The following is a 25,166-nucleotide window of genomic DNA, read 5'->3' as shown; positions in this document are numbered from 1 at the left end:
CGGCTAGCAGCTAAAATACATTAACAGACAATCCAACCATTCGGCGAGCAGCTAAAATACATTAACAGACAATCCAACCATTCAGCTAGCCACTAAAATACATAAACAGACAATCCAACCATTCGGCTAGCAGCTAAAATACATTAACAGGCAATCCAACCATTCGGCTAGCAGCTAAAATACATTAACAGGCAATCCAACCATTCGGCTAGCCCCTAAAATACATTAACAGACAATCCAACCATTCGGTGAGCAGCTAAAATACATTAACAGACAATCCAACCATTCAGCTAGCCACTAAAATACATAAACAGACAATCCAACCATTCGGCTAGCAGCTAAAATACATTAACAGGCAATCCAACCATTCGGCTAGCAGCTAAAATACATTAACAGGCAATCCAACCATTCGGCTAGCCCCTAAAATACATTAACAGACAATCCAACCATTCAGCTAGCCACTAAAATACATTAACAGACAATCCAACCATTCAGCTAGCCACTAAAATACATTAACAGACAATCCAAACATTTGGCTAGCAGCTAAAATACATTAACGGACAATCCAACCATTCGGCTAGCCGCTAAAATACATTAACAGACAATCCAAACATTTGGCTAGCAGCTAAAATACATTAACGGACAATCCAACCATTCGGCTAGCCGCTAAAATACATTAACAGACAATCCAACCATTCGGCTAGCCACTAAAATACATTAACAGACAATCCAACCATTCAGCTAGCCACTAAAATATATTAACAGACAATCCAACCATTCAGCTAGCAGCTAAAATACATTAACAGACAATCCAACCATTCGGCTAGCAGCTCAAATACATTAACAGACAATCCAACCATTCAGCTAGCCACTAAAATACATTAACAGACAATCCAACCATTCAGCTAGCCACTAAAATACATTAACAGACAATCCAACCATTCGGCTAGCAGCTAAAATACATTAACAAACAATCCAACCATTCGGCTAGCCACTAAAATACATTAACAGACAATCCAATCATTCAGCTAGCCACTAAAATACATTAACAGACAATCCAACCATTCAGCTAGCCACTAAAATACATTAACAGACAATCCAACCATTTAGCTAGCCACTAAAATACATTAACAGACAATCCAACCATTCAGCTAGCCACTAAAATACATTAACAGACAATCCAACCATTTGGATAGCCGCTAAAATACATTTCCCTAAGTCGTTCAATAAAGACCATAATTGTCAAGTCTGTAGTAAACTAGGTGCTCGCAAAAGAACCGTAAATATATATATATATATATATATATATATATGTATATATATATATATATATATATATATATATATATATATATATATATATATATATATATATGCAGATTGTCCTGGTCAATCTTTTTTATGTAAGGAGCCCTGTTTTAGAATTTGGCTTTCTAAGAGTAACTATAAATCTTAGTATGCTAAAAGTTGTAAAAAATATGTCCTGTTTTCAACTTTTCAATCTTTTTAGTTTAGTGTGCATAACTTTTTTATTTTACAAGTGTTTTCTTTCATATTTGGATGTGTTGTATATATATGGATATTTAGTAAAAGTGGTTGATGAACTGTGGTTATGTAAGGTTGACATTTCTTTTTTTATCTGTTGTTACACTAACAAATCATTTTAACATGTAAAAAACCTACTTTCTTTAATATAACTTGCAATTATCTTCATATAATCTTGTAGAAAATGTATTTGTGTTCCTTTGGATGTATAATTCATGCATATAGTTGCAAAAACAAAGGAGCTTTATTGTTTAATTAAGTGAGGGCTGTGTAAAACAAATTGGGTCATTAAAATATTAAGTTCAATAGGTAGAGACCCCTCTGGTATAGAAAGAGTTAATCAACAATTACTATTCAGGAAGACAAATCATGATTATACAATGATGTATAAACATTCATTGTGATTCTAAAGTATAATTTGACCATCCTTACGATTTTTTGCAAAATTTTTAAACTAACAAAAATGTTTTGATTAAACTTGAAGAGTTAAAAAATATTACACATTTAGAACCAAAAAAAACTGTATACTGTCATATTTGAACAAAAATGCAATAACTTCGATGCCTGTTAACTATTTTTTTTTTAATTTTAAATCATTTAATAAATCATATTAATAAAATAAAAAATGGTATTTAATTTTGAGATGTGCTAATGAAAAAAATAAAAGCTATAAATGAAGAAAGAAACAAAAAACCTCCAGCAGATCTGACCAACCATAACTTTGATCAGTTTCACATTCTGTGTGTTACATTTCTCATATTACTTATATGCGATTCTACTGTGGCGGCAACAGAGATATTTGCCCAAATTGGCCTGAGAGTTGAATGGGGTCTGTGTCAAATTCATGTCGAAACAATTATCTTGGTGATAAATTTCGTGGTCTTTTAAGTTCACTTTTTTTCATTTCTGTACCGACTGTTGAAAAAAAAAAGTATTTTCTTTTCAAATTTTACATAAGAAAGCTATAACATATATTTAATTCACTAAGTAATTAAGCTTTTGAGGAAATAGATTCTTTGCTGCTATAACATATTTCTACCCTTCTCTTTCAATTTTCGTGTGACTGTTATAAAATTATTATTTTTGTCGAAATTTTTTTGTTTTAAATGCCTATATTTTGCTCTGACAAATAACATTGTCTTGAAATAGCTTAAGTCGAAAATCCGATTTTGGATGTTTTATTGTGCGTTTACTTTCTATTAAAAACCCAAACTAACCATATTTTTATTTCTATATCGGAATTTGTTAATACCGTACTGATACAGTTATTCTTGTTACTAATGAATTGTTTAAGCCGCATGCCTGTATTTATGAGCACTTCACCTCAGTCATTTCAAACATATATATATATATATATATATATATATATATATATGATGTAAACCTAATACAATATAAACTGTTTTATATAGTAAAAGACTTGCTTTATGATATTGTAAGTTTAAAAAAAAACATCTATGCGAAGAACTAGGTTGCGAAGAAATTATTTACTTTATACAATGATTCATCATTGTAGCTGATGATAATGGATGGATTCCAGGCCTTAGTAGACCCATTTTTCTTCGGTATCTTGGGTTGTTTTGGTGACTGGAGATTAACAAATAAAGTTTTCTTTCATCGAATCAAAGTGTACACATTATAATAATTATGGTTAACACTAATAAAAGCCTTATTAGCTCACCTAAATAAAAGTGAAATGGACTTTGACCTAATGATATATGCCGTCAACACAAAAGGCAAAGAATTCTACCTAAGTCGATCCCAAGCCCAGTTGAGAAATGAGGAGGGTAGAACTACAGAAACTGCAAATACACCAACCCAGCTTGGTCTAAGGGGCCCCACTTTATAATAGCCCATGATGAATACCAGCAAACGCCTCAAGGAATTTAACCTGTTTACAAATCTCCTAAAGCCTAAGACTAAAACCACATTAGTTGGAATGTAAGAACCATACACGAAAATAACACATCAGCGCAGGTCGCACAGAAAAAAGAGGGTAAACATTCTAAGTTCTAGGTTTAAGCAAGTCACGATAGAATGACAGTCTCGACAAAAAGTCCTCGATGAGTATTAGGATACTCTCAAGAAGCAACAAAAGCTTTGATTGCATGTGACCTAGTCTTGTCATGACTTATAGCAGGTCACTTTCCAACAACTTTCGTAACTGCTACAAAAGAGAAAGAAAAAGAGGACTCCTACAAAAATTAGATTAATATTAAAAGGGTTCAGAGAAAAATGCGCAATGAGCAAATACAAACTAACTATGCTGAGACATTTTAATCGTGGAATAAATGATGGATTTGAGGAAACAAAATGCCAGTTGCGAAATTTTCTAGCGCAGTTTTTAGCTGAGTATCATTCCAGCATGGTAAAAAAAACTGTAGAGTAGCAATTTTAAAGTAGAAATTTTTTGTAAAAATATTTCATTCGTCATTTTCTGCTGATAATTACACATGAACGCTTTATGACAAGTGCATTTATTGAAGACAACAAAAATTCTAAAATCTTTAAAGCATGAAGACCATAGTTAATAAATTAAAAAAAAAAGACTATAGTAAAACATGACTGAATTTAGATAAAACAGTTTCAAACTTATTTCAATTTTCTATTTTTGTCATTTATAAATGTCAACGCTTATAAAAAGAAATAATTATCGTTTTAACAAAATACAAACTTTAGGGTTTGAATCAGTGCTCTCCGACACCTTGGGAACACCTGGAAGATCCTCAATGACATCAACAGTATCAATTCCTAAATCCTAAGAGATAAGTGTAACGGAATTTACAATTATTAAGAGTATTATTATTTGTAAAAGTATAGCATGTTAGCATATAATGTAATTTTACAATAGTTTTCTTTTATGACATGATTTGATTGTGTAGGGCTTTTAAAAGTGAATATAGACTCGTTATTACAGACTTTTTTTTCGTAAACCGCATTAATTATACTCTTTTAAGCATAATGATCATAATAAATGAATTAAGAAAGTGAAATATTGTAAAAGTTGAGTAAATTTAGATTTTCAAATTTCAAACAAATTTCATTTGTCTATTTATTCTTTTTATTACAATTGAATGCTTTTAAAAAAAAAAAATAATTATGCAGTTTGTTTGAACATCTAAGAAACGTTACAATTATTCTAATAAGAAGGGGTCGGCGTGATCGAGTCGGTAAAGCTCATGGTTGCTAAAAAACCAAAAAAGTCTCGTGTTCGAACCCTCGGGCAGATGAGGCTTGTTAGCTGGGGACAGCTTTCTTCTAGGAGAGACAACGCCAAAATCAAACAACTGCTGCCTTGTAGTTTGTTCTTAATTGGACAAGGGCAATAGAAGCAAATAAAAAAAAGAAAGGCGGGCTGAAATCGGAGTCAATAGCCTCAATGGCGCATAACCAGCTGACACGTATACTTAATTGTGTTGGCAAGGGGTCGGCGTGGTCGTGTCGGTAAAAGCTCATGGTTGCTAAACCGAAAAGTCTCGAGTTCGATCCCTTCCAACAGTAAAAATTAAGAACAAAGAAGAGGAAGAATTCTAATGAGATAATACAAACTTTAGTGATTGAATCAGTGCTCTCCGACACCTTGGGAACACCTGGAAGATCCTCAATGACATCAACAGTATCAATTCCTAAATCCTAAGAGACAAGTGTAATGGAATTTACAATTATTAAGAGTATTATTATTTGTAAAAGTATAGCATGTTAGCATATAATGCAATTTTACAATAGTTTTCTTTTTTGACATGATTTGATTGTGTAGGGCTTTTAAAAGTGAATATAGACTCGTTACTACAGACTTTTGTTTTCGTAAACCGCATTAATTATACTCTTTTAAGCATAATGATCATAATTAATGAATTAAGAAAGTGAAATATTGTAAAAGTTGAGTAAATTTAGATTTTCAAATTTCAAACAAATTTCATTTGTCTATTTATTCTTTTTATTACAATTGAACGCTTTCAAAAAAAAAAGAAATAATTATGCAGTTTGTTTGAACACCTAAAAAACGTTACAATTATTCTAATAAGATCGGCGTGATCGAGTCGGTAAAGCTCATGGTTTCTTAAAAACCGAAAAAGTCTAGAGTTCGAACCCTCGGGCAGATGAGGCTTGTTAGTTGGGGACAGCTTTCTTCTAGGAGAGACAACTCCAAAATCAAACAACTGCTGCCTTGTAGTTTGTTCTTAATTGGACAAGGGCAATAGAAGCAAATAAAAAAAAGAAAGGCGGGCTGAAATCGGAGTCAATAGCCTCAATGGGGCATAACCAGCTGACATGTATACTTAATTGTGTTGGCAAGGGGTCGGCGTGGTCGTGTCGGTAAAAGCTCATGGTTGCTAAACCGAAAAGTCTCGAGTTTGATCCCTTCCAACAGTAAAAATTAAGAACAAAGAAGAGGAAGAATTCTAATGAGATAATACAAACTTTAGTGATTGAATCAGTGCTCTCCGACACCTTGGGAACACCTGGAAGATCCTCAATGACATCAACAGTATCAATTCCTAAATCCTAAGAGACAAGTGTAACGGAATTTACAATTATTAAGAGTATTATTATTTGTAAAAGTATAGCATGTTAGCATATAATGTAATTTTACAATAGTTTTCTTTTATGACATGATTTGATTGTGTAGGGCTTTTAAAAGTGAATATAGACTCGTTACTACAGCCTTTTTTTTTTAAACCGCATAATGAACATAATTAATGAATTAAGAAAGTGAAATATTGTAAAAGTTGAGTAAATTTAGATTTTCAAATTTCCAACAAATTTCATTTGTCTATTTATTCTTTTTATTACAATTGAACGCTTTTAAAAAAAAGAAATAATTATGCAGTTTGTTTGAACACCTAAGAAACGTTACAATTACTCTAATAAGATCGGCGTGATCGAGTCGGTAAAGCTTATGGTTGCTAAAAAACCGAAAAAGTCTCGAGTTCGAACCCTCGGGCAGATGAGGCTTGTTAGTTGGGGACAGCTTTCTTCTAGAAGAGACAACTCCAAAATCAAACAACTGCTGCCTTGTAGTTTGTTCTTAATTGGACAAGGGCAATAGAAGCAAATAAAAAAAAGAAAGGCGGGCTGAAATCGGAGTCAATAGCCTCAATGGGGCATAACCAGCTGACATGTATACTTAATTGTGTTGGCAAGGGGTCGGCGTGGTCGTGTCGGTAAAAGCTCATGGTTGCTAAACCGAAAAGTCTCGAGTTTGATCCCTTCCAACAGTAAAAATTAAGAACAAAGAAGAGGAAGAATTCTAATGAGATAATACAAACTTTAGTGATTGAATCAGTGCTCTCCGACACCTTGGGAACACCTGGAAGATCCTCAATGACATCAACAGTATCAATTCCTAAATCCTAAGAGACAAGTGTAACGGAATTTACAATTATTAAGAGTATTATTATTTGTAAAAGTATAGCATGTTAGCATATAATGTAATTTTACAATAGTTTTCTTTTATGACATGATTTGATTGTGTAGGGCTTTTAAAAGTGAATATAGACTCGTTACTACAGACTTTTTTTTTAAACCGCATAATGAACATAATTAATGAATTAAGAAAGTGAAATATTGTAAAAGTTGAGTAAATTTAGATTTTCAAATTTCCAACAAATTTCATTTGTCTATTTATTCTTTTTATTACAATTGAACGCTTTTAAAAAAAAGAAATAATTATGCAGTTTGTTTGAACACCTAAGAAACGTTACAATTATTCTAATAAGATCGGCGTGATCGAGTCGGTAAAGCTTATGGTTGCTAAAAAACCGAAAAAGTCTCGAGTTCGAACCCTCGGGCAGATGAGGCTTGTTAGTTGGGGACAGCTTTCTTCTAGAAGAGACAACTCCAAAATCAAACAACTGCTGCCTTGTAGTTTGTTCTTAATTGGACAAGGGCAATAGAAGCAAATAAAAAAAAGAAAGGCGGGCTGAAATCGGAGTCAATAGCCTCAATGGCGCATAACCAGCTGACATGTATACTTAATTGTGTTGGCAAGGGGTCGGCGTGGTCGTGTCGGTAAAAGCTCATGGTTGCTAAACCGAAAAGTCTCGAGTTTGATCCCTTCCAACAGTAAAAATTAAGAACAAAGAAGAGGAAGAATTCTAATGAGATAATACAAACTTTAGTGATTGAATCAGTGCTCTCCGACACCTTGGGAACACCTGGAAGATCCTCAATGACATCAACAGTATCAATTCCTAAATCCTAAGAGACAAGTGTAACGGAATTTACAATTATTAAGAGTATTATTATTTGTAAAAGTATAGCATGTTAGCATATAATGTAATTTTACAATAGTTTTCTTTTATGACATGATTTGATTGTGTAGGGCTTTTAAAAGTGAATATAGACTCGTTACTACAGACTTTTTTTTTTAAACCGCATAATGAACATAATTAATGAATTAAGAAAGTGAAATATTGTAAAAGTTGAGTAAATTTAGATTTTCAAATTTCCAACAAATTTCATTTGTCTATTTATTCTTTTTATTACAATTGAACGCTTTTAAAAAAAAGAAATAATTATGCAGTTTGTTTGAACACCTAAGAAACGTTACAATTATTCTAATAAGATCGGCGTGATCGAGTCGGTAAAGCTTATGGTTGCTAAAAAACCGAAAAAGTCTCGAGTTCGAACCCTCGGGCAGATGAGGCTTGTTAGTTGGGGACAGCTTTCTTCTAGAAGAGACAACTCCAAAATCAAACAACTGCTGCCTTGTAGTTTGTTCTTAATTGGACAAGGGCAATAGAAGCAAATAAAAAAAAGAAAGGCGGGCTGAAATCGGAGTCAATAGCCTCAATGGCGCATAACCAGCTGACATGTATACTTAATTGTGTTGGCAAGGGGTCGGCGTGGTCGTGTCGGTAAAAGCTCATGGTTGCTAAACCGAAAAGTCTCGAGTTTGATCCCTTCCAACAGTAAAAATTAAGAACAAAGAAGAGGAAGAATTCTAATGAGATAATACAAACTTTAGTGATTGAATCAGTGCTCTCCGACACCTTGGGAACACCTGGAAGATCCTCAATGACATCAACAGTATCAATTCCTAAATCCTAAGAGACAAGTGTAACGGAATTTACAATTATTAAGAGTATTATTATTTGTAAAAGTATAGCATGTTAGCATATAATGTAATTTTACAATAGTTTTCTTTTATGACATGATTTGATTGTGTAGGGCTTTTAAAAGTGAATATAGACTCGTTACTACAGACTTTTGTTTTCGTAAACCGCATTAATTATACTCTTTTAAGCATAATGATCATAATAAATGAATTAAGAAAGTGAAATATTGTAAAAGTTGAGTAAATTTAGATTTTCAAATTTCAAACTAATTTCATCTGTCTATTTATTCTTTTTATTACAATTGAACGCTTTTAAAAAAAAGAAATAATAATGCAGTTTGTTTGAACACCTAAGAAACGTTACAATTATTCTAATAAGACCGGCGTGATCGAGTCGGTAAAGCTCATAGTTGCTTAAAAACCGCAAAAGTCTCGAGTTCGAACCCTCGGGCAGATGAGGCTTGTTAGTTGGGGACAGCTTTCTTCTAGGAGAGACAACTCCAAAATCAAACAACTGCTGCCTTGTAGTTTGTTCTTAATTGGACAAGGGCAATAGAAGCAAATAAAAAAAAGAAAGGCGGGCTGAAATCGGAGTCAATAGCCTCAATGGCGCATAACCAGCTGACATGCATACTTAATTGTGTTGGCAAGGGGTCGGCAGTTTGTTTGAACATCTAAGAAACGTTACAATTATTCTAATAAGAAGGGGTCGGCGTGATCGAGTCGGTAAAGCTTATGGTTGCTAAAAAACCGAAAAAGTCTCGAGTTCGAACCCTCAGGCAGATGAGGCTTGTTAGTTGGGGACAGCTTTCTTCTAGGAGAGACAACTCCAAAATCAAACAACTGCTGCCTTGTAGGGGTTCACAGGCGACCATAATCAATTTTTTGTATAGTTAAAAGTAATAACTATTTTGCATTTTAGATTTGATGGTTGTTTTGTAAAAAAAAATAATCTAGCTGAGGTTGGATTATCTTTATTCTATAGACATCATCCCGTCCTCTTTCTCCTACTATCAATTACACACTGTTGTAGGCAAAATTCTTTTGAAAATAAATCAAAGTCAATCGCGTGACAGGCCGTTAGATATTAAGACGACTTTTGCTTCTTTATAGCTTGGATTGTGGGCCCATTATCCATTGTTATATTATATATAATGTTAAATGTTTGTTCGTTGTATTGGTAGAACTACTATTTTTACTATTTCGGTTTTATGTACGTTTAGTTCTATTTGTTTTACAATTCTCTCCCTTGAGTATTTCACAATAAGCTTTAGGAAGAGAAGTTGAGACCATCCCAACTTCCGTAAAATTTGGGTAGTTTTTGAGTAATCATAGACCTAACATTTGCTTAAAATGTGTAGCTGAGCACCCCAAGATCCCCAGTGGCTATCTAAGCACAGGGGCATAAGTGGCCTCAGACGGTGGCCATGTCCCAAGAGCCCCGTGAGGCCTCTGACACAAAGGCCGTCACCGAGGGGTGTTTCTTTCACCATCAGCCAAAAACGAGGCGTGTTTGTGGTAGTGTGTACAAACTCATGCCCCAACTACTAAGGAAATGTATTTAAAACTAATAACATAAATACAAAACAAAAACATAAAAATTAACATAACGCAAAAATTCATTACATTAACAGAGCTTTCATGCTTCATATTCTTTTGACCGACTTGCTTATAGGAAGCATTATGGCAGCCATAATATTGAAACAGAGATGTTCAAAACAGACCTATAGCACTCACACAAATGATGTGCTGTTGTAACTTGTTTTAATAAAAAAAACTCAGGATTTCTAATTTTTTAATTTTCGAAACTCGATTAAGCCCGAAGTGAGTAGGCCTATTCTATGTTCGTATTATAGTATTTTGTTTATATATATATATATATATATATATATATATATTTATATGTATATATATATATATATGTATGGGGCCCAGAAAATTTCTTTGCGGGGTGGCCCTTCTTTTCTAGTTCAGCCAATGGATGGAATGACTTTTATTGAAGACTGTTAATTATGAAAATACATTGGATGTTTATTACAAACCTTTATATTATTGCCTTTCATGAAGTACATGTACTTCAAGAGAACCACGCAAATCAAAACTATCATAACCTCCGTGATGCTACCAATAATCACCCACTTTTTCTGAAATAAAATGTTTTAACCATGGAAAATGCAGCATTAAACATGAAAAACGCATTTTATAATGTTTATAATGCTTGGCTCAATTGAAATATTAGTCAAAATATATCGAACACCACAGTATCAATGCATTTTAGAGTTTTATAAGAAAAAGAAATGAAAAACTAAAATGTAAAACTAAATTGTGAAAGAAATTCATACAAGGTTCTGGAGAATTTCACCACATGACAATGATGTGGAGCAGGTGCCATATGCAACCTATAAATAAAATATAGTTAACTATTAAAAACGTTTTCTTTTAGTTTGGATTTATGCAACTATTATAAAACAAAAGAGACACTTCCCCTTCAATCACAATACAAGGATATGTATTTTTTAAATTTATTTAGGTGTTAATTAGCAATTAAAAATAATTATAAGGTTTCAAAACTAAGGGAAGATAACATGATTAAATGCTAGTGATTTGTTTGCTGAGCTGTGGTTCACGCCAAATGTTTACAATCGTAGAGTCAAATAAGTAAGGGTTATAAGGAGCAGGAAATTGAGTTTTTAAACCATTTTAAGCTAAGGGGAGGTAGCTAAATTAAGGTAGCGGCCGCTTAATCAGCTTGCTATGTAATTTGTGGTCACGGCGGCTGCTTTAATGAGTAGAAAATCCTCTTTTAGAGATTGCTAGCGTCTGATGTGTTGGCTTCATAAATCATAAATTATTAAAAAAAAATAGAGAAAAAAATTAAATTTAAAAAATCTCTATAATAACAAACGTTTTAAACATACTGAAAAAAGAAAGTGAACTTTATTTTCTTTCTTTCTTAAAAGTTTTTGTCGTTAAAATATTTAAAAGATCTCATGAGCTCATATTGTTCATCTTATTATCATTAATCTTTAAGTTTTTATTACTTTAATCATCATGGTTATTTAGCACTTATTGTTATTCTTACATTAAAGTTTTTTGAAGTACTGACAAGTCTGTAACAACAAAATTACAGCACAATATTAAAGGATTTTTTGTCCGTCATCCAATAAGACCGTAGAGGCATAAATAAATCTGAAGCTGCTGCTAAAATATATGTGCTGTATCACTTATAAAATATATACTTGTCACGGGACATATCACAGTATATTACAGTTAATTATTATTATGTTCACATATATATGCTTATAGGGTCAACTTTTCAAATGATTTACGTGATATATGACAATATTTGTTTTACTCACAACATAGTAATTTTTTTTTTTTTGCAAAGTGAACGATTGTCAAAAAAAGTCGGTTCAAATATGTTTAAATTACACTTATTTTTTGTATGTGTTTAAACTGCAACGAGCATTACATATAGGCCTATGCATTAAAAACTTACTTTATCTTCAAACTCCCCATTCAGAATGGTTGCTTTAGTATTAGTCATCAACTGAAGTTCTTTTATCATCTAAATATTAAAAATTTAAATAAATTGGCATTGCTTACTCTTAGAAGACTAATATAAATAACTAGTAAAATATAGCAAGTAAAAGGCAACAGTCTTAAATTTATACATAAAATATCTAATAGTTGAAAATTATTTACACTATCTAACATATATCTAACTATTTAATAATGTATCATACATATTACTTTTTTTTTCTAAAAAAGTTCAAAATAAAAGAATTTTTATATTTTAAAATCAGTACATCAATAGCTCAGTTTTTAATCTTACATGTCAGATTTAACTAAAACTAAATTAAAAAACATGAAAATGCAAGAGGAAATTTTGTTTGTTATTCCATTTATAAGTACTTGACAAACTGTAACTAATTAAATTGATAAAATATTGCTTTTGAGCTTACTGTGCTTACTGTGGCTTTAACATTATTTGCCCATGTGTTTACATTTCTACTAAAAACACATTCTTCTTCAGCCTTAAAAGAAGACATAATTTAGTTTTAGGATCCAAACTAAAACATGAACGTTTCAGAAAATGTTAACTTTAATGATAAGTATTTGACTCACATTAGTGAAACAAAGGCATCTAGGAATAGTGCACGAAAATATGATGATGATTGGTTAAGCATGCAACTAATAATGGAATAAAACCTCGACTGATGAAATATGTTCTTAACAATTATCGTTTCTTATAAAAACAAAACAATGTTCACCCAAATGATTAGATTAAAAATACTGTTTTGTAAGACAACAAGAAATTATGTTTTGCATTTAATAAACAAAAATCGATACAAATGATAAAATGTAATAATTCAACGTAATTTAGCAATTTTATGTAGAAAAGAATGCTTACTTTATTCAAAGTATAAAAGAATAATTTGCTTTCTGTTAAAGATTTCTGGAAATTTACCTACAATAAAACGATTAAAATGAGTAATACGTATTAAAAATATACATATTCATATTTTCTGGATCTCAATTCCCATACTACCGAAATATGTTGCTGTATATAAAAAGAGTAAAACAATGCTTCAGTTACTTTTTTCTTTAATCTGGTTTCAATAGTTCATTTAAAGTAAATAACTCTTTAGGTTATTAACAGATACTTACAAATAAATTTTTAGAAGTTATTCTTCTTTCCAGTAACATAATTTCCAGCTCTCCAGAAATTAATGTAAGGTTTGGCTAATAAGAAATGAGAACTAATTGTTTTAAATATGAATTTGATTACAAATCTTAAAACAATGTCTTTTGGTTTCTTGTCAAAAAACCCTGGACAAACCCCCCCCCCCCCCACCTGAGATATAAACCCCCCTGGACAATACCCCCCCCCATTGAGGTTTATACAAGGAAAAACCAAAGATGATGAGAACCAAAATTAATAATAAAAAAAAAAATGTAACACATTCCCTAGTTACCAGCCAAGAGAGATAAATTATAAGTTATAATTTATTGGGTTGTGGCCCCTGTGGGACCGCACCTGTTGATATAGTTTTTTTCATGCTTTTTTGTGAGCGATTTTTACTTCTATTCCGTGTCATGTGACATGGGATTATGTGTAGTTCGTGCCTGTGGCCGTGTCAATCAGACCCAAGGCTGCTGTGGACACGGAGGGTCCCGTTGCCTATGATAAGTAGATCATGTAGACCTAATGAAGGTAATGTAGTAATGAAAATTATGTTTATTACTGTACTATTTCTACTAGTGCTGCATGTTGCAGACTAGGTATGAAGTATCTTAGAGTACTTATTTGTGTATTTCTGCTAGTGCTGCATGTTGCACATTAGTTAGGTTAAGTATTTATTTAAGTATTTATCATTGCAATACTTGTTGGTACTTATTGGCAGTATTGTGTACTGGCCATAACCTATTTTATTACACCAGTGTATTTGTGTAGTTTGTGTAGCCTACACGTGGTAGTATTTTCAGTCATGTAATCTATTGTTTACATTTGTTTTTAGGGCTACAGCTGTTTTCTAATGTGGTTTCTACAGTGTTTTTGTAGTTTTTTCTACGTCTCTACTGTTCTACTGTCCTATATCGCTGTTTATGGCTTGGATGTTATTGTCAATAAATCCAGTATTTGACAACAAAAGCGTCGTTCCATTGTGTGCTATAGGCCTATCTCGCAGGGTCAGCCTTTTTAAACACAACGCCTCAGTGTGTAATAAGCATTCCTATTGAGGCAGTGTTACAGAAACATTAGAAATACCAGTGTTTTATTATAACTTTAAAAGGATAGATTGTGAGCAATGCCTCGCAAATACTCTATAATGGTTAGCTTCTTAAAATATTTTAACAACAATGAAAATTCTAACGCTGCTATTAATATATTTTTTTTTGTTTTGGTAAACAGTGACCTGAATTTATCTGTGTACAATAAACCTCTTGGAAAGATTGTTTCTTTTTAATAAAGTCAAAGAATTTCCAAATATTTGGGTGGCAAAATCCCATATTTGAATGGAAGCTTCTGTGCCAGCCTTTAAAGTGAGTTGTTTGTTTTTGGCATATGGTCTTCTGCATGTGCGTACATGTTCCACATATCAATTGGAAACATAGGTTGTCTCCGACCTCGACATTGTGGTCTGCCAATATAGTAGTCATCGAAACAGTGTGCAATGGGCCTTGCTTCTTGGGGGAAAATTTCCGATAATTTATCAAAGGCATTACTAATGTGTTCAGTGGGCACAAAAGCCAACGCAGGTAGCATTCTAAGCTTGAGAGCAAATTCACTATCAACTTGGTAACGTTGTTGAAGGTCAGAGTCCTGTATTTTTCTGTATATATTTTGGCTAAAATGGAAAAAGCATCCTTTTACCTCAAACTCTGGAAATACCCTTTCAACACTTTTTATCATAGCCATTTCAAAGTCAATCATAATAGAAATTGGTTGCAGGTTTGTATCAAGACCGTTAGTTGCTGTAAGAGTGCTGTTTATGTTTCCTGTGTTTTGTTTTGAAGTAAAGTCCGTCCATTGACCAATGCATGGACTGTGTACAGTTGTGAAAACAATGCAGGAGTTGTTTTGAATATACCATCCATAAACCAGTGCTGATTAACCTCCAATAACCTAAGGTTGTCTTTCGTTCCTAACAAAAACATCGTATCTTTTGATTAGGCACCAGAATGATCAGAAGAAATTGTTGTCCATCTTGTGTTATTTTATATTGATCAGGGATAATTATATCAGCAACATTCCTTGGACCAGACAGTGGGTGTTTTAATGTTTGACGCCTGATGTTACGTCGTATGTGTGGAACCGAGGGCAGCTTGGCCTTTGCATCTCCCTAAACGTAGTAATGGACTGAGTGATGATCTGCTGGGGTGTTGTTTCAGTTTCTTCTGCCAGTTGTTTCATCTGCTGCACTACTTTACACACTTCAAGTTGAGATGGATCTGGTCCATGCGAATGTTCATTACAACGTCCAACAAGCTGTTCACCATGAATCTTTATTTTTGCTTTGCATTCAGCCTTGTTGCGTTTTTTGGCACACTCAAATGACACAACGCAGTTTGCCAAATCTTTTTGCTTGACGTAAACCTAGACTTCAAAAATCACTTTTAAATTGCCTTTATTAGATTAAACAAACTCCATTCCAAGATGTATAAGATTTGTGGAGAAATAAATTTGATGTTATATTTATACCATTCTTCTGTCTGCCAAGGTCGATATGAACAAAGCTTCCGCCGGTGAATCTCTCACATCTTTTACATTGTTAAATATGTGTTACTTAAATCCGCACTGCTCCCACATGTGGATGACCTATATCTAAGGTGTTGTTGGTGACCTATCTTTGATTTAATACAACCAAGGTCACTCCTTGACTTTCTAATAGCATGCTTTTAAGAAGAAACTCTTTTGTTAGTCATTTAAAATTACATTAATTTCATTTAAATAATTATTTTTTGGTTCTCATCATCGTTATTATTTCCTTATATAAATCTTATTATCCATGGGGTTTATGTTGGGGGGTGGGGGTTTATGTCCAGGGGAGTCATGTCTTTTATGTAGTAATATAGAAAATTAGGTGTAATAAAAATATTACGATCAAATACATCTATTAGAAATTCTCTGTACTTACGATTAATGAGTTTGCTGGATTACTTCTAATGAAGGTGTGTATTTTTCCCAAACACTGATCAGAAATTGTTTCCATTGTTTTATTTTTGCTTTTGTCAAATGCCATTTTCATATTTTGAAACTCTGGAAAAATCTTTTTCAGTCTACATTGTCTGAAAAAAAGAATTAGCAGAAATATTTTTTTTTGTTTATTTCTTAATGTTTTTATCAAATGTAAATATAGGCCTATGTGCTATTATTAAAAACCCTGTAGGAAAAATGCTTTTTTTTTATTTTTTAATATAAAGAAAATTAAAAAAGAATGCTAAAAAAAAGTAAAAAACTGAATAAAATGATATTGACAAGAGTTATAAAAGCGGTTCATTTAAAAATATAAAATTAAGACGAGTTCCTCCACAGGCAGGAACTTAACAAAAACCTAACTAAATATCATTTTACGTATGACCTGAATAATTGTACTTCACATTACAATCTCTACTTACAATATGATAAAAGGAATATCCTCGAACACTCTGCTATCTATTTTTGATGCTGGTGATATTACATCAATGTTAATGACCTGAAATGAGTTGAGCAATTTGGTTTTAAAACATGGCATTAGTTCATACAATGGTTACGATTTAAACAACATTTAAAGTAAACCAAGTTCAATGAATCAGTCATCCCTAAAACCATAAGGTCTTTTGGATACCACAGTTGATTTTCTCATAATTTTCTGCCAACTTTCTCCAAGTCTGCTGCTCTAAGTAGATCTCCAACAGGGAGCCCAGCACATTCATTGATGTCTTCCATCCAATGTTGTCTTTGCCTTCTCCTTCCTGGCTCAGTGCCCTGCGTTTCTTGTTTTTGATAGGTTGTTGGCTCGTCGGACATGCCCCACCATCTCAATTTCTTAATAGGTCCTCATTGAAACCAAAGACCTAAGCAATCCTTTCAGTGACCTCTCATATTGTTATGTGATTTATGTATAGGATAATAAAAAGTCTGCTTAAACATCTCACTTCCATGGCCTGGATTCATGACTGCATGAGTTTAACTTTTGTACCAGGAGAAGAATTTTTGTCACGCTTCTAGTTATGTTTCCTCATCAGATATGATGGCACACAGGTACTTGAAGAAGAGCATACTTCCACTTCCATCCAAATGTACAGCATGGCCCTTGTAAACCGTGTTATCAGCAAATGAAGTACAGATTCTATTAAGATAGTCATTTTATGTGGTTTGTCTAGTGGTTAAGTGTCGGAAACATTCTAAACCATAAAGAAATAGTTTGTCAATAATTTTAAACAATTTAGGCTTTTAAAAGAAGAAATATGGATTTATATTGGTGTGTATATTTTCTTTAACACAACACACATACTTTAAAGTATGGTTAAAATAAACAGCATATTTTTGGAGATTAAATAGCTGATAGTAGAAATAGGCAATATATATATATATATATATATATATATATATATATATATATATATATATATATATATATATATATATATATATATATATATATATATATATATACATATATACATATATATATACATATATATATATATATACATATATATATATATATATATAGATATATATATATATATATGTATTCATGTAGAACAGAATTATCTATCTCTCCATAAATTGGTAATATAATCTAATGATGCTTAATTAGTAAATTTATTTTTGTGTTGCTTGAGCAAAAGATTTTATATTATGTTGTACACTATTAACTTATTATTACTAATAGTACAAATTGATCAAATAAAAACATTTAGTTACTTTTACTAAAAGTGCAATATATGATTCTTAATCTTCATCATATTTTTCTCATTTCGGTCTTGTCTTTTCAAGCTTATCCATCTCTGCTACATTATGTTTTCATGGGTAGCTTCCCTATTTTATACGAATCAGTTCTCAAAATGTTTCCAAAATCTTCCTTGAATTAGATTGCTTTTTCTCTGTCCACACATTTCCAACACTTGTGTTTTCTACTTTGCGATTACAATGTATTTCAAATATATTATTTAGGTGCCTGTTAAAAAATCTGGATTGATTTTGTTGCTGTTTATGCTTCCTTCAAGTAGAATTGCATTCAGGTTAAAGTTAAAGACTTAAACTTTTAATTTTCTGAGAGATGTGTGAAGATTTCCAGGCTGGTCTAAGGTAGCTATTGGCATTGTTCGTCTTCAAAAGATAATTGACTTTGATAAAGTTTAGTAAAATTTTGCTCTACAATAATTTGAAGTGACAACTAAGGATGATATATTTGTAACTGCTACAATTTGAAAATAAATCATTGCCCATTGAAAAATAAATTTTTGACGTCTGTAGTTTAACCAAATTGCATTTACCTGATTATTAACATTTAAGGTTGTAGTAGCATTGCTTATACAGTCCATTTTCAATGATGAGACTGTCTTCAAAACAATGGCAGTGATCAGCAAAATACATCCAATTATCTTGGTTATAAAGTGAATGCTAAAAATAAATTTATATAATTTTTTTGTTAAATCTGTTAAATGAACAAAAATAACATAACTTTTTAAAACTGGTGTTTTTTTAATCAATTAAAAATAACAATTTTGAAAACAAAAGAAAATCAAACTCTAGGAGTTGTATTTGATATAATTTATGTGTCTAAAACTAATGTATGTTTAGCTAAGAATATTGTAAAAGTTAGATATATGGCTATATTTACTATCAATTTATTGTTTTATTCTGTATTGAAAGTACATGCACTGCACTTACTATTTCACAAACTGGAAAATCGTGACAGTTGAACAATCTAATCTTTTCCTACATGTTTCAAACTCTAATAACAGGTGTACAGCCATTACGAAGCAAAAAATTAGCAGGCTACTTGCCAACCAAATTGACGTCTTCCATCTAAAACATTTTTTTTAATATCATTAATACATGTGTTAAATGAGATAAAATAATGTCTAAGATATAATATTTGGCACCCTAGTGAAGGAGAAAACCATGAATTAAGCATATAGGTATTGGGAGATAAATAAAAAAAACATAGACATACAATTTCAAATAGATTAAAAAAGATATATAGTGTTAGATCTGATGGTTAATAAGCAAGTAAAGTAGATTTGACCTGTTTCCACAACCTATGTATAAGAAGAAATAATCTAGTCAGTTTTATGCCCAGTTGCCTTAAATTTCCAAAGATGATTCAGGTACTCATTTGAGCTGGGTGGACTCTGGGATATCCTACACGCTAGCATTTCAAATTGATGCTTCTGTTTAATTAGTAGGCAGCACATGGACACATCCAAGTAGAGACTTATAAAGATAAAACAAGCACAGTTATATTTTTAAAATACCTTCAACTAGCATTTTGTAATATTTTAATATACATTTTCACTAAAAAAATTAATATTTATGCTAAATAAGATATGCTTACTCACCTGTTAAAATCACTTTCGCCAACCTTTTTTAGTCTCAGGTAATTCTCTTTAACATTTTGGAAAGTCAAGGTACATAACTGGGGGTAATGATAATTATTTAGACAATTTTTATAATTATATCTAAAATTTATGTATTTTTTTAAACCAATATTTTAGAAAAGTAACTATTGTTATTATCATTGAGACTGTCCACATTTTATAAATCAGTGAAACACACACAAACATGTAAATTTAAAACAATTTGAGCTTACTTCCTCTTGAAACTTTATAATCTTTTGAACCAGTAAATCATATGATTGGTTGAATGCAGTGGCATGAATGTCTAGAAGAAAACACAATTAAACCTATCACATTTGATCATTTGAGCATGTAAAATACATTTTACACAGTATAAAATAACATGATGTTGGATGTAATGTCTGTTATTTTATTATTGGAAGACAAAGTAGAATTCAGATTATGTTTGATATCGGCATGTACTTGGATATGCAAACGACTTAACACCACTTTGGTATAAATTTACTAGAATAGAGCTGTAAAACTATATTAGTGTTATGTGGTCAGAGGCGTAGCTAGGGGAGGATGGGTGGGGCGGCCGCCCCAGACGCCGACCTTAAGGGGTAGGGAAAACATAAATAGACTGTTATTTAGCTTTACGGTACGGACTTCACTGTTTTCTACGTCAGTTGTTTGACACCAACATAAAAACCGTTAAGGAACAATGATTTAGAGGGGGGGGGGGGGCTTTTAGCCAATGTGAATAAGTATATAAAGGGGGGCTCAAAGTTGATCGTTCGCCCCGTGCGTCGGAATGGGTCGCTATGCCTCTGGCTGTGGTGGGGTATATGGGCAACTGGGTCAGGCCAAATGTTCACAGCCTGTGTGCGTGTTTGTATGGTTTCTATGAGTTCACCTGTTTCTGTAACCTCAGTGTATGGCGTGTGATCAGCTCTATGCCGGCCACTTTTACTTTCCCTTCTATGAGCTTGATACCCATCAGACCTAGGTGGACTCTGGGGATAGCCATACCCCTTTTGTTCCTTTAATCAGTTTCTGTGCTCGGATCAGTAAAACGTCCTTGAGCAACACAGCTCTAATTTGTGACTAGAGTCGATGGAAACTAAAATTCATGGATCAGCCTGCTTTTTTGTTTGTGCTTCGGCCATAAGTACTCTTATTGAAGGCAAAACCGCCAATAATTCAAATGCTATTTAACTTTATCATTGGACACATTGTTTTCAGCTGGCTCTTTTGCAATGGTATAACATGGCCATGAAGATCTTGATGCCTTGCCTATCTGGTTTGATTTCATATAACAAAACACCTTTCATAAAAATTGTTATGTCACTTGCAAATGGTGTAGCTACTTCTAAAAATAAAGTGTCATCTAAGAAAATTTTCTTGTTCCATAATTGGACCACTTAAAGTTTTATTGTTTTTGTGTTCCTGTTTCCGTTCATCAAATTAGGAGTACTTGGTAATAAAAAATTTCAAATGGTCAATGTCCTTAAATGTCACTTAAAAACTACAATAACTGATCAACTTATATTAGTCCAAAATTATCAGAAAAATGGCAGTAGATTTCCCGATTATTTTAGCTTTCAGACGTAGAATTTTAAAATTGCATGTACTTGTTTAAGTTTTATTATTACTTCTTTATTTTTTTATTGGGTTTTATCTACCCACAGCGCAATTACAGGGGTAGTCATTTTAATGCCCTTTACACATAGAAATGCCTTTTTAGTGCCCTCATATGCCAATATGCTAGACCAGGGGTCTCCAAACTTTTCAGACCAAGGGCCGCTTTAACTATCAAATATCAGTTCGGGGGCCAGAGTTTCTTCAAGGCATATCTTATGGAGCCCCCCCCCCCCCCCCCCCCCCGAAAAACGTCCACCGCCCCGCCTTTCCCCCAATAAAATATAATTTATATAGAAACATATACAATTTTCAAGTGCCGCCCCCCCCCCCCCCTCCTGAGAAAAAAATCTGAAAGAAACACTGTCGGGGACCGACAACGCACTCGAGATCCAAGTTTGCTATCAAATTATTCTTCACGTATTCTATATCTATGGTTGAGCCCATGTGACCTTATTAAATTCGCCATCTTCACCACAGGATTCAGTACACTGCTAATGTCCATATATTTAGCGCTCAAAGCTTGCTGATGAATAATAGAGTGCAAGAGCATTGGTTGTAGAATATGTTCTCATTCGCTTGTCCAACCAAGCCTTTCTTTATGCCACTAATTACTTTTCTCCATCAACAGTCAGGTAACTGAGGTTAGTCCAGTCCAAGTTATAATCAGCAAATGTTTTCTTTAAGAATATATCCTCTCCGGCAACAGTGCCATACATATTATGTAGGGAAGCCAGCTCTTGTGTTATGTTCATGTCTTCATCCACACCCCTAATGAACACAAGCAGTTGAGAGGTGAAACAGCTGTCCAGCAACTCATCCATTGCAATTAAAAATAGTGAAACGTGCTTGCATTTTTCGCTATTTGGTCACGATGTTTTCACCTATGTCTGCAACGTGGTTGGCAAAGGTATGCACCCAAAGCTACATTTTCAAATTGTTTTGAATTTTCTGGGCAAAGCCACCTCTAACAGACATTTTTTCCGTGGACAAAAAGATCTCAGCGGGCCGGTTGAGAGGACCTTGCGGGCCGCATCCGGCCCGCGGGCCGTAATTTGGAGACCCCTGTGCTAGACCAAATAGTGTGCCTAGTGCAGAGATATAAAAATAATAATGAGTGAATTACAACAATCTACTTGACACGATTTAGTCCTTTTTTCTCCTTATGGAAGATAGGGCCTCCACCATTTCCTTCCATTTAATCCTATCCCTGGCTATTTATTTTGTCATCTCCCAAGACATCCCTGTTGGCTTTAGTTCTTCGAGAAGACTTCAGGCAGGTCTGTCTTGAGAGCCCTCTCGTCCGTTTTCCCTGGGGTTTCCACTCAAGCGCTTCGCGTGTAACATTTTGGTGAGCCTGTCGCAGCGTGTGTCCCACCTAGCGCCACTTCCTTTTTCTTATTTGCACTGTCATAGGCTCCTGTCTTACTTTTCTCCACAATTCTATGTTCGGCACTTTGTCCTGCCACCTCAATTTCAAAATCTGTCTAAGGCAGTGGTTCCCAAACTTTTTCGAGTGGCGACCCCCTTTTATAAATAGTAAGTGACTCGGGACCCCATAGAAATAAAGTCGAAATTAGTAAGGAAAATAATAAGCACTAAAATAAAATTTTCTAGTAGACTTTCAACATGAATTATTCTTGATAACTGTTTTAATACGATGAGTGAAATTACATGCTATTAACGAGCCTCAATAGTTGAGTTTTTGTTAAAGCCAACGTCATGTCATTCTCAACATTTAATTTATTTCTTTGTTTTGATTTCAATCGGAGAAGTGTTGAAACTCTATTTTTGCAAAGATATGTAGACACAAAAGGAACTAAAACTCGAAAGGCAATCAATTTCACGTTTGGATATGAATGCTGCATACACCAAAATTATGTGAGCTGGTTTTTATTAAACACGGTAGGTTTTCGGAATCATTCCGCAAATCCAAGAATTTATGTTGTAATTCACAGTGAATGCTGGCAACATCAAGGGAAGCAGAGAATGGGTAATGTGATTATTCTTTTTTCAGCTAAGGGAAATAAGGTCGCAGTTTGTTTTCAAGAGATTCAAGATGTCCAGAATCCTCTTTCAAAATTGTATTTATCTCACAATCTGAGTCATCTACCACACAGCAGAGTTTCTCAAACATGGCAATATTTCTAAGATTTATTTTTCTTCTGCAATTTTGAAGCTTTGATGAAAATGCCCCTAAATTATCATGAAAAGAGATAATATTCGTTCATATGTTGATGTTTGAACATACCTGCTAGGGAAGATACTCTCTCCAACCAATCTTTGTCGCTAAAGTATATCAAAAGGTCTTGTTCCCCATGCATTTCCAAGAACAACATGATTTCATCTTTCAAATCAAAAACACGATTCACAACATTTCCTTTTGACAGCCAGCTCTTTAAACATACGGATGTTTAGCGCTTCAGGTTTAATTTAATTTACGACTTTTATTAGCAATGGAGTCGGAAGAGTCTTGCTGGGGAGGTCATACTGATGAATAATGCAGTGGATTCTCCTTAATTAGGAAGCTAATTTTTTTACTTTTTTCTAAAAGTCGGATTTTGACCCACAGCCGTTTTCCCATTTTTTAATCATCCATTTTCAAGAAACGTATTTATTTTCGCCATTATATCTTCACAAAATAGCAACTCTTCTTTGCTATCAACTAAATGTATATATTTCACAAAGACAAGTAACTACGAATATGAACTCGCGTCTGTTGATTTATCAACTTGAAAAGCAAACAATGGTGAAAGCTTGATTTTATTCAAAATTTGTTTTTTTTAACATCTACAGACATGTCTGCTATAAGCTGCAGAATAGTACTATTACACAGATATTTGTTGCATCTTTACTGCACTGGAATCCCCAAGAATTAATTTCAACATCTTCAACATGCAGGGTTTGATGAGATTTTCTCATATTGTGTGAGAGGTTTTATTGCTTGTCAATTTCTAATGCGAATTTCATATGATGCTTGCACTAATGCTGTGTTTCCTCTGTGAAAACGTCCTGTTCGATCAAGTCTCTGACGTTTACAACTAGCTTCATGCCGACGAAAGAACTCCTATCTTTTTTGGTGTATTCTGAATGACTTGTCTCAAAATGACGTTTTAGTTTTGAAGGTTTCATAGACTCACGACTGAAAACGAATTTGCATAGTAGGTATTGTAGCTTCTCTATTCCATTTCCAGTGATGTTAGTAAAGCCAAATTTAAGATATTCTTCTAAATATTTTTTTTAATCACTGCTAGAGTTAAGTCTACAAGTTGGCGACCCCCAGTTTGGGAACCCATGGTCTAAGGCATCTGTTTATGTAGGTGTGTATCTTGGCTGCGCATGCCTGGAGACTCTCCATGTCTCTGCTCCATATAGCAAAACTGCCTTGACATTTGAGTTGAGTATCCTAATTTTTGTTGTGTTTGAGATGGCAGAATTTTTCCATATGGTCACAGAACTATGAAAGTGCAGTGGGCTAAATTAATTCTAGCTCTCCTCTGTGCCTCCCGATTTGCTGATCTTGCTGCCAAGGTAGACAAAATCTTCCACATCATTTACATGTCTTCCATCTATTGTCACTGGAGCCTCCTCGTTATTGTTGATTCTCATTGCTTCTGTGTTTTCTTTGTTGATCTGAGACCTACACGCTGAGAGATGCCTCCTAATGCATCAACTTTTTTATTTCATGTCTTGTAGCAACAATGATCTAAAGTGAATGTGAATTATGAAGAAGTTAAAATATATATTTGGAATGCATACCTTGGAGGATATCATGAGATTGCATCTTGATCATTTTATAGATAACTTCTAAATTAATTTGTATCTGAAAATTAAGGTAGAGTTGAGGGTTAATTCTCAAAATTTA

The 25,166-nt window shown here is 33.3% G+C and overlaps 1 protein-coding gene across 1 annotated transcript in view; it reads right to left on the bottom strand.

Moving 5' to 3' along the window:
• Positions 1 to 3,676: 3,676 nt before the first annotated feature.
• LOC131953008 (uncharacterized) overlaps positions 3,677 to 25,166 on the bottom strand; it is a 49,370-nt gene continuing 27,880 nt past the window's right edge. The window contains exons 8-27 of the mRNA XM_059315981.1: positions 25,061 to 25,124; positions 19,915 to 19,985; positions 19,664 to 19,740; positions 18,993 to 19,130; positions 18,596 to 18,722; positions 16,730 to 16,806; positions 16,249 to 16,399; positions 13,277 to 13,351; positions 13,020 to 13,076; positions 12,571 to 12,642; positions 12,105 to 12,173; positions 10,948 to 11,004; positions 10,648 to 10,749; positions 8,511 to 8,594; positions 7,663 to 7,746; positions 6,816 to 6,899; positions 5,968 to 6,051; positions 5,095 to 5,178; positions 4,220 to 4,303; positions 3,677 to 3,712 (exon numbers count right to left, since the gene is read on the bottom strand). Of these exons, the coding sequence (XP_059171964.1) occupies positions 3,677 to 3,712; positions 4,220 to 4,303; positions 5,095 to 5,178; positions 5,968 to 6,051; positions 6,816 to 6,899; positions 7,663 to 7,746; positions 8,511 to 8,594; positions 10,648 to 10,749; positions 10,948 to 11,004; positions 12,105 to 12,173; positions 12,571 to 12,642; positions 13,020 to 13,076; positions 13,277 to 13,351; positions 16,249 to 16,399; positions 16,730 to 16,806; positions 18,596 to 18,722; positions 18,993 to 19,130; positions 19,664 to 19,740; positions 19,915 to 19,985; positions 25,061 to 25,124 (1,677 nt within the window). The remainder of the gene's footprint in view (positions 3,713 to 4,219; positions 4,304 to 5,094; positions 5,179 to 5,967; positions 6,052 to 6,815; positions 6,900 to 7,662; positions 7,747 to 8,510; positions 8,595 to 10,647; positions 10,750 to 10,947; positions 11,005 to 12,104; positions 12,174 to 12,570; positions 12,643 to 13,019; positions 13,077 to 13,276; positions 13,352 to 16,248; positions 16,400 to 16,729; positions 16,807 to 18,595; positions 18,723 to 18,992; positions 19,131 to 19,663; positions 19,741 to 19,914; positions 19,986 to 25,060; positions 25,125 to 25,166) is intronic.

Source organism: Physella acuta, unplaced genomic scaffold, assembly GCF_028476545.2.
Source record: "Physella acuta isolate Inbredline_101_S28 unplaced genomic scaffold, ASM2847654v3 ptg000899l, whole genome shotgun sequence".
NCBI lineage: Eukaryota > Metazoa > Mollusca > Gastropoda > Physidae > Physella > Physella acuta.
This window is presented reverse-complemented; position numbering and strand designations above follow the sequence as displayed.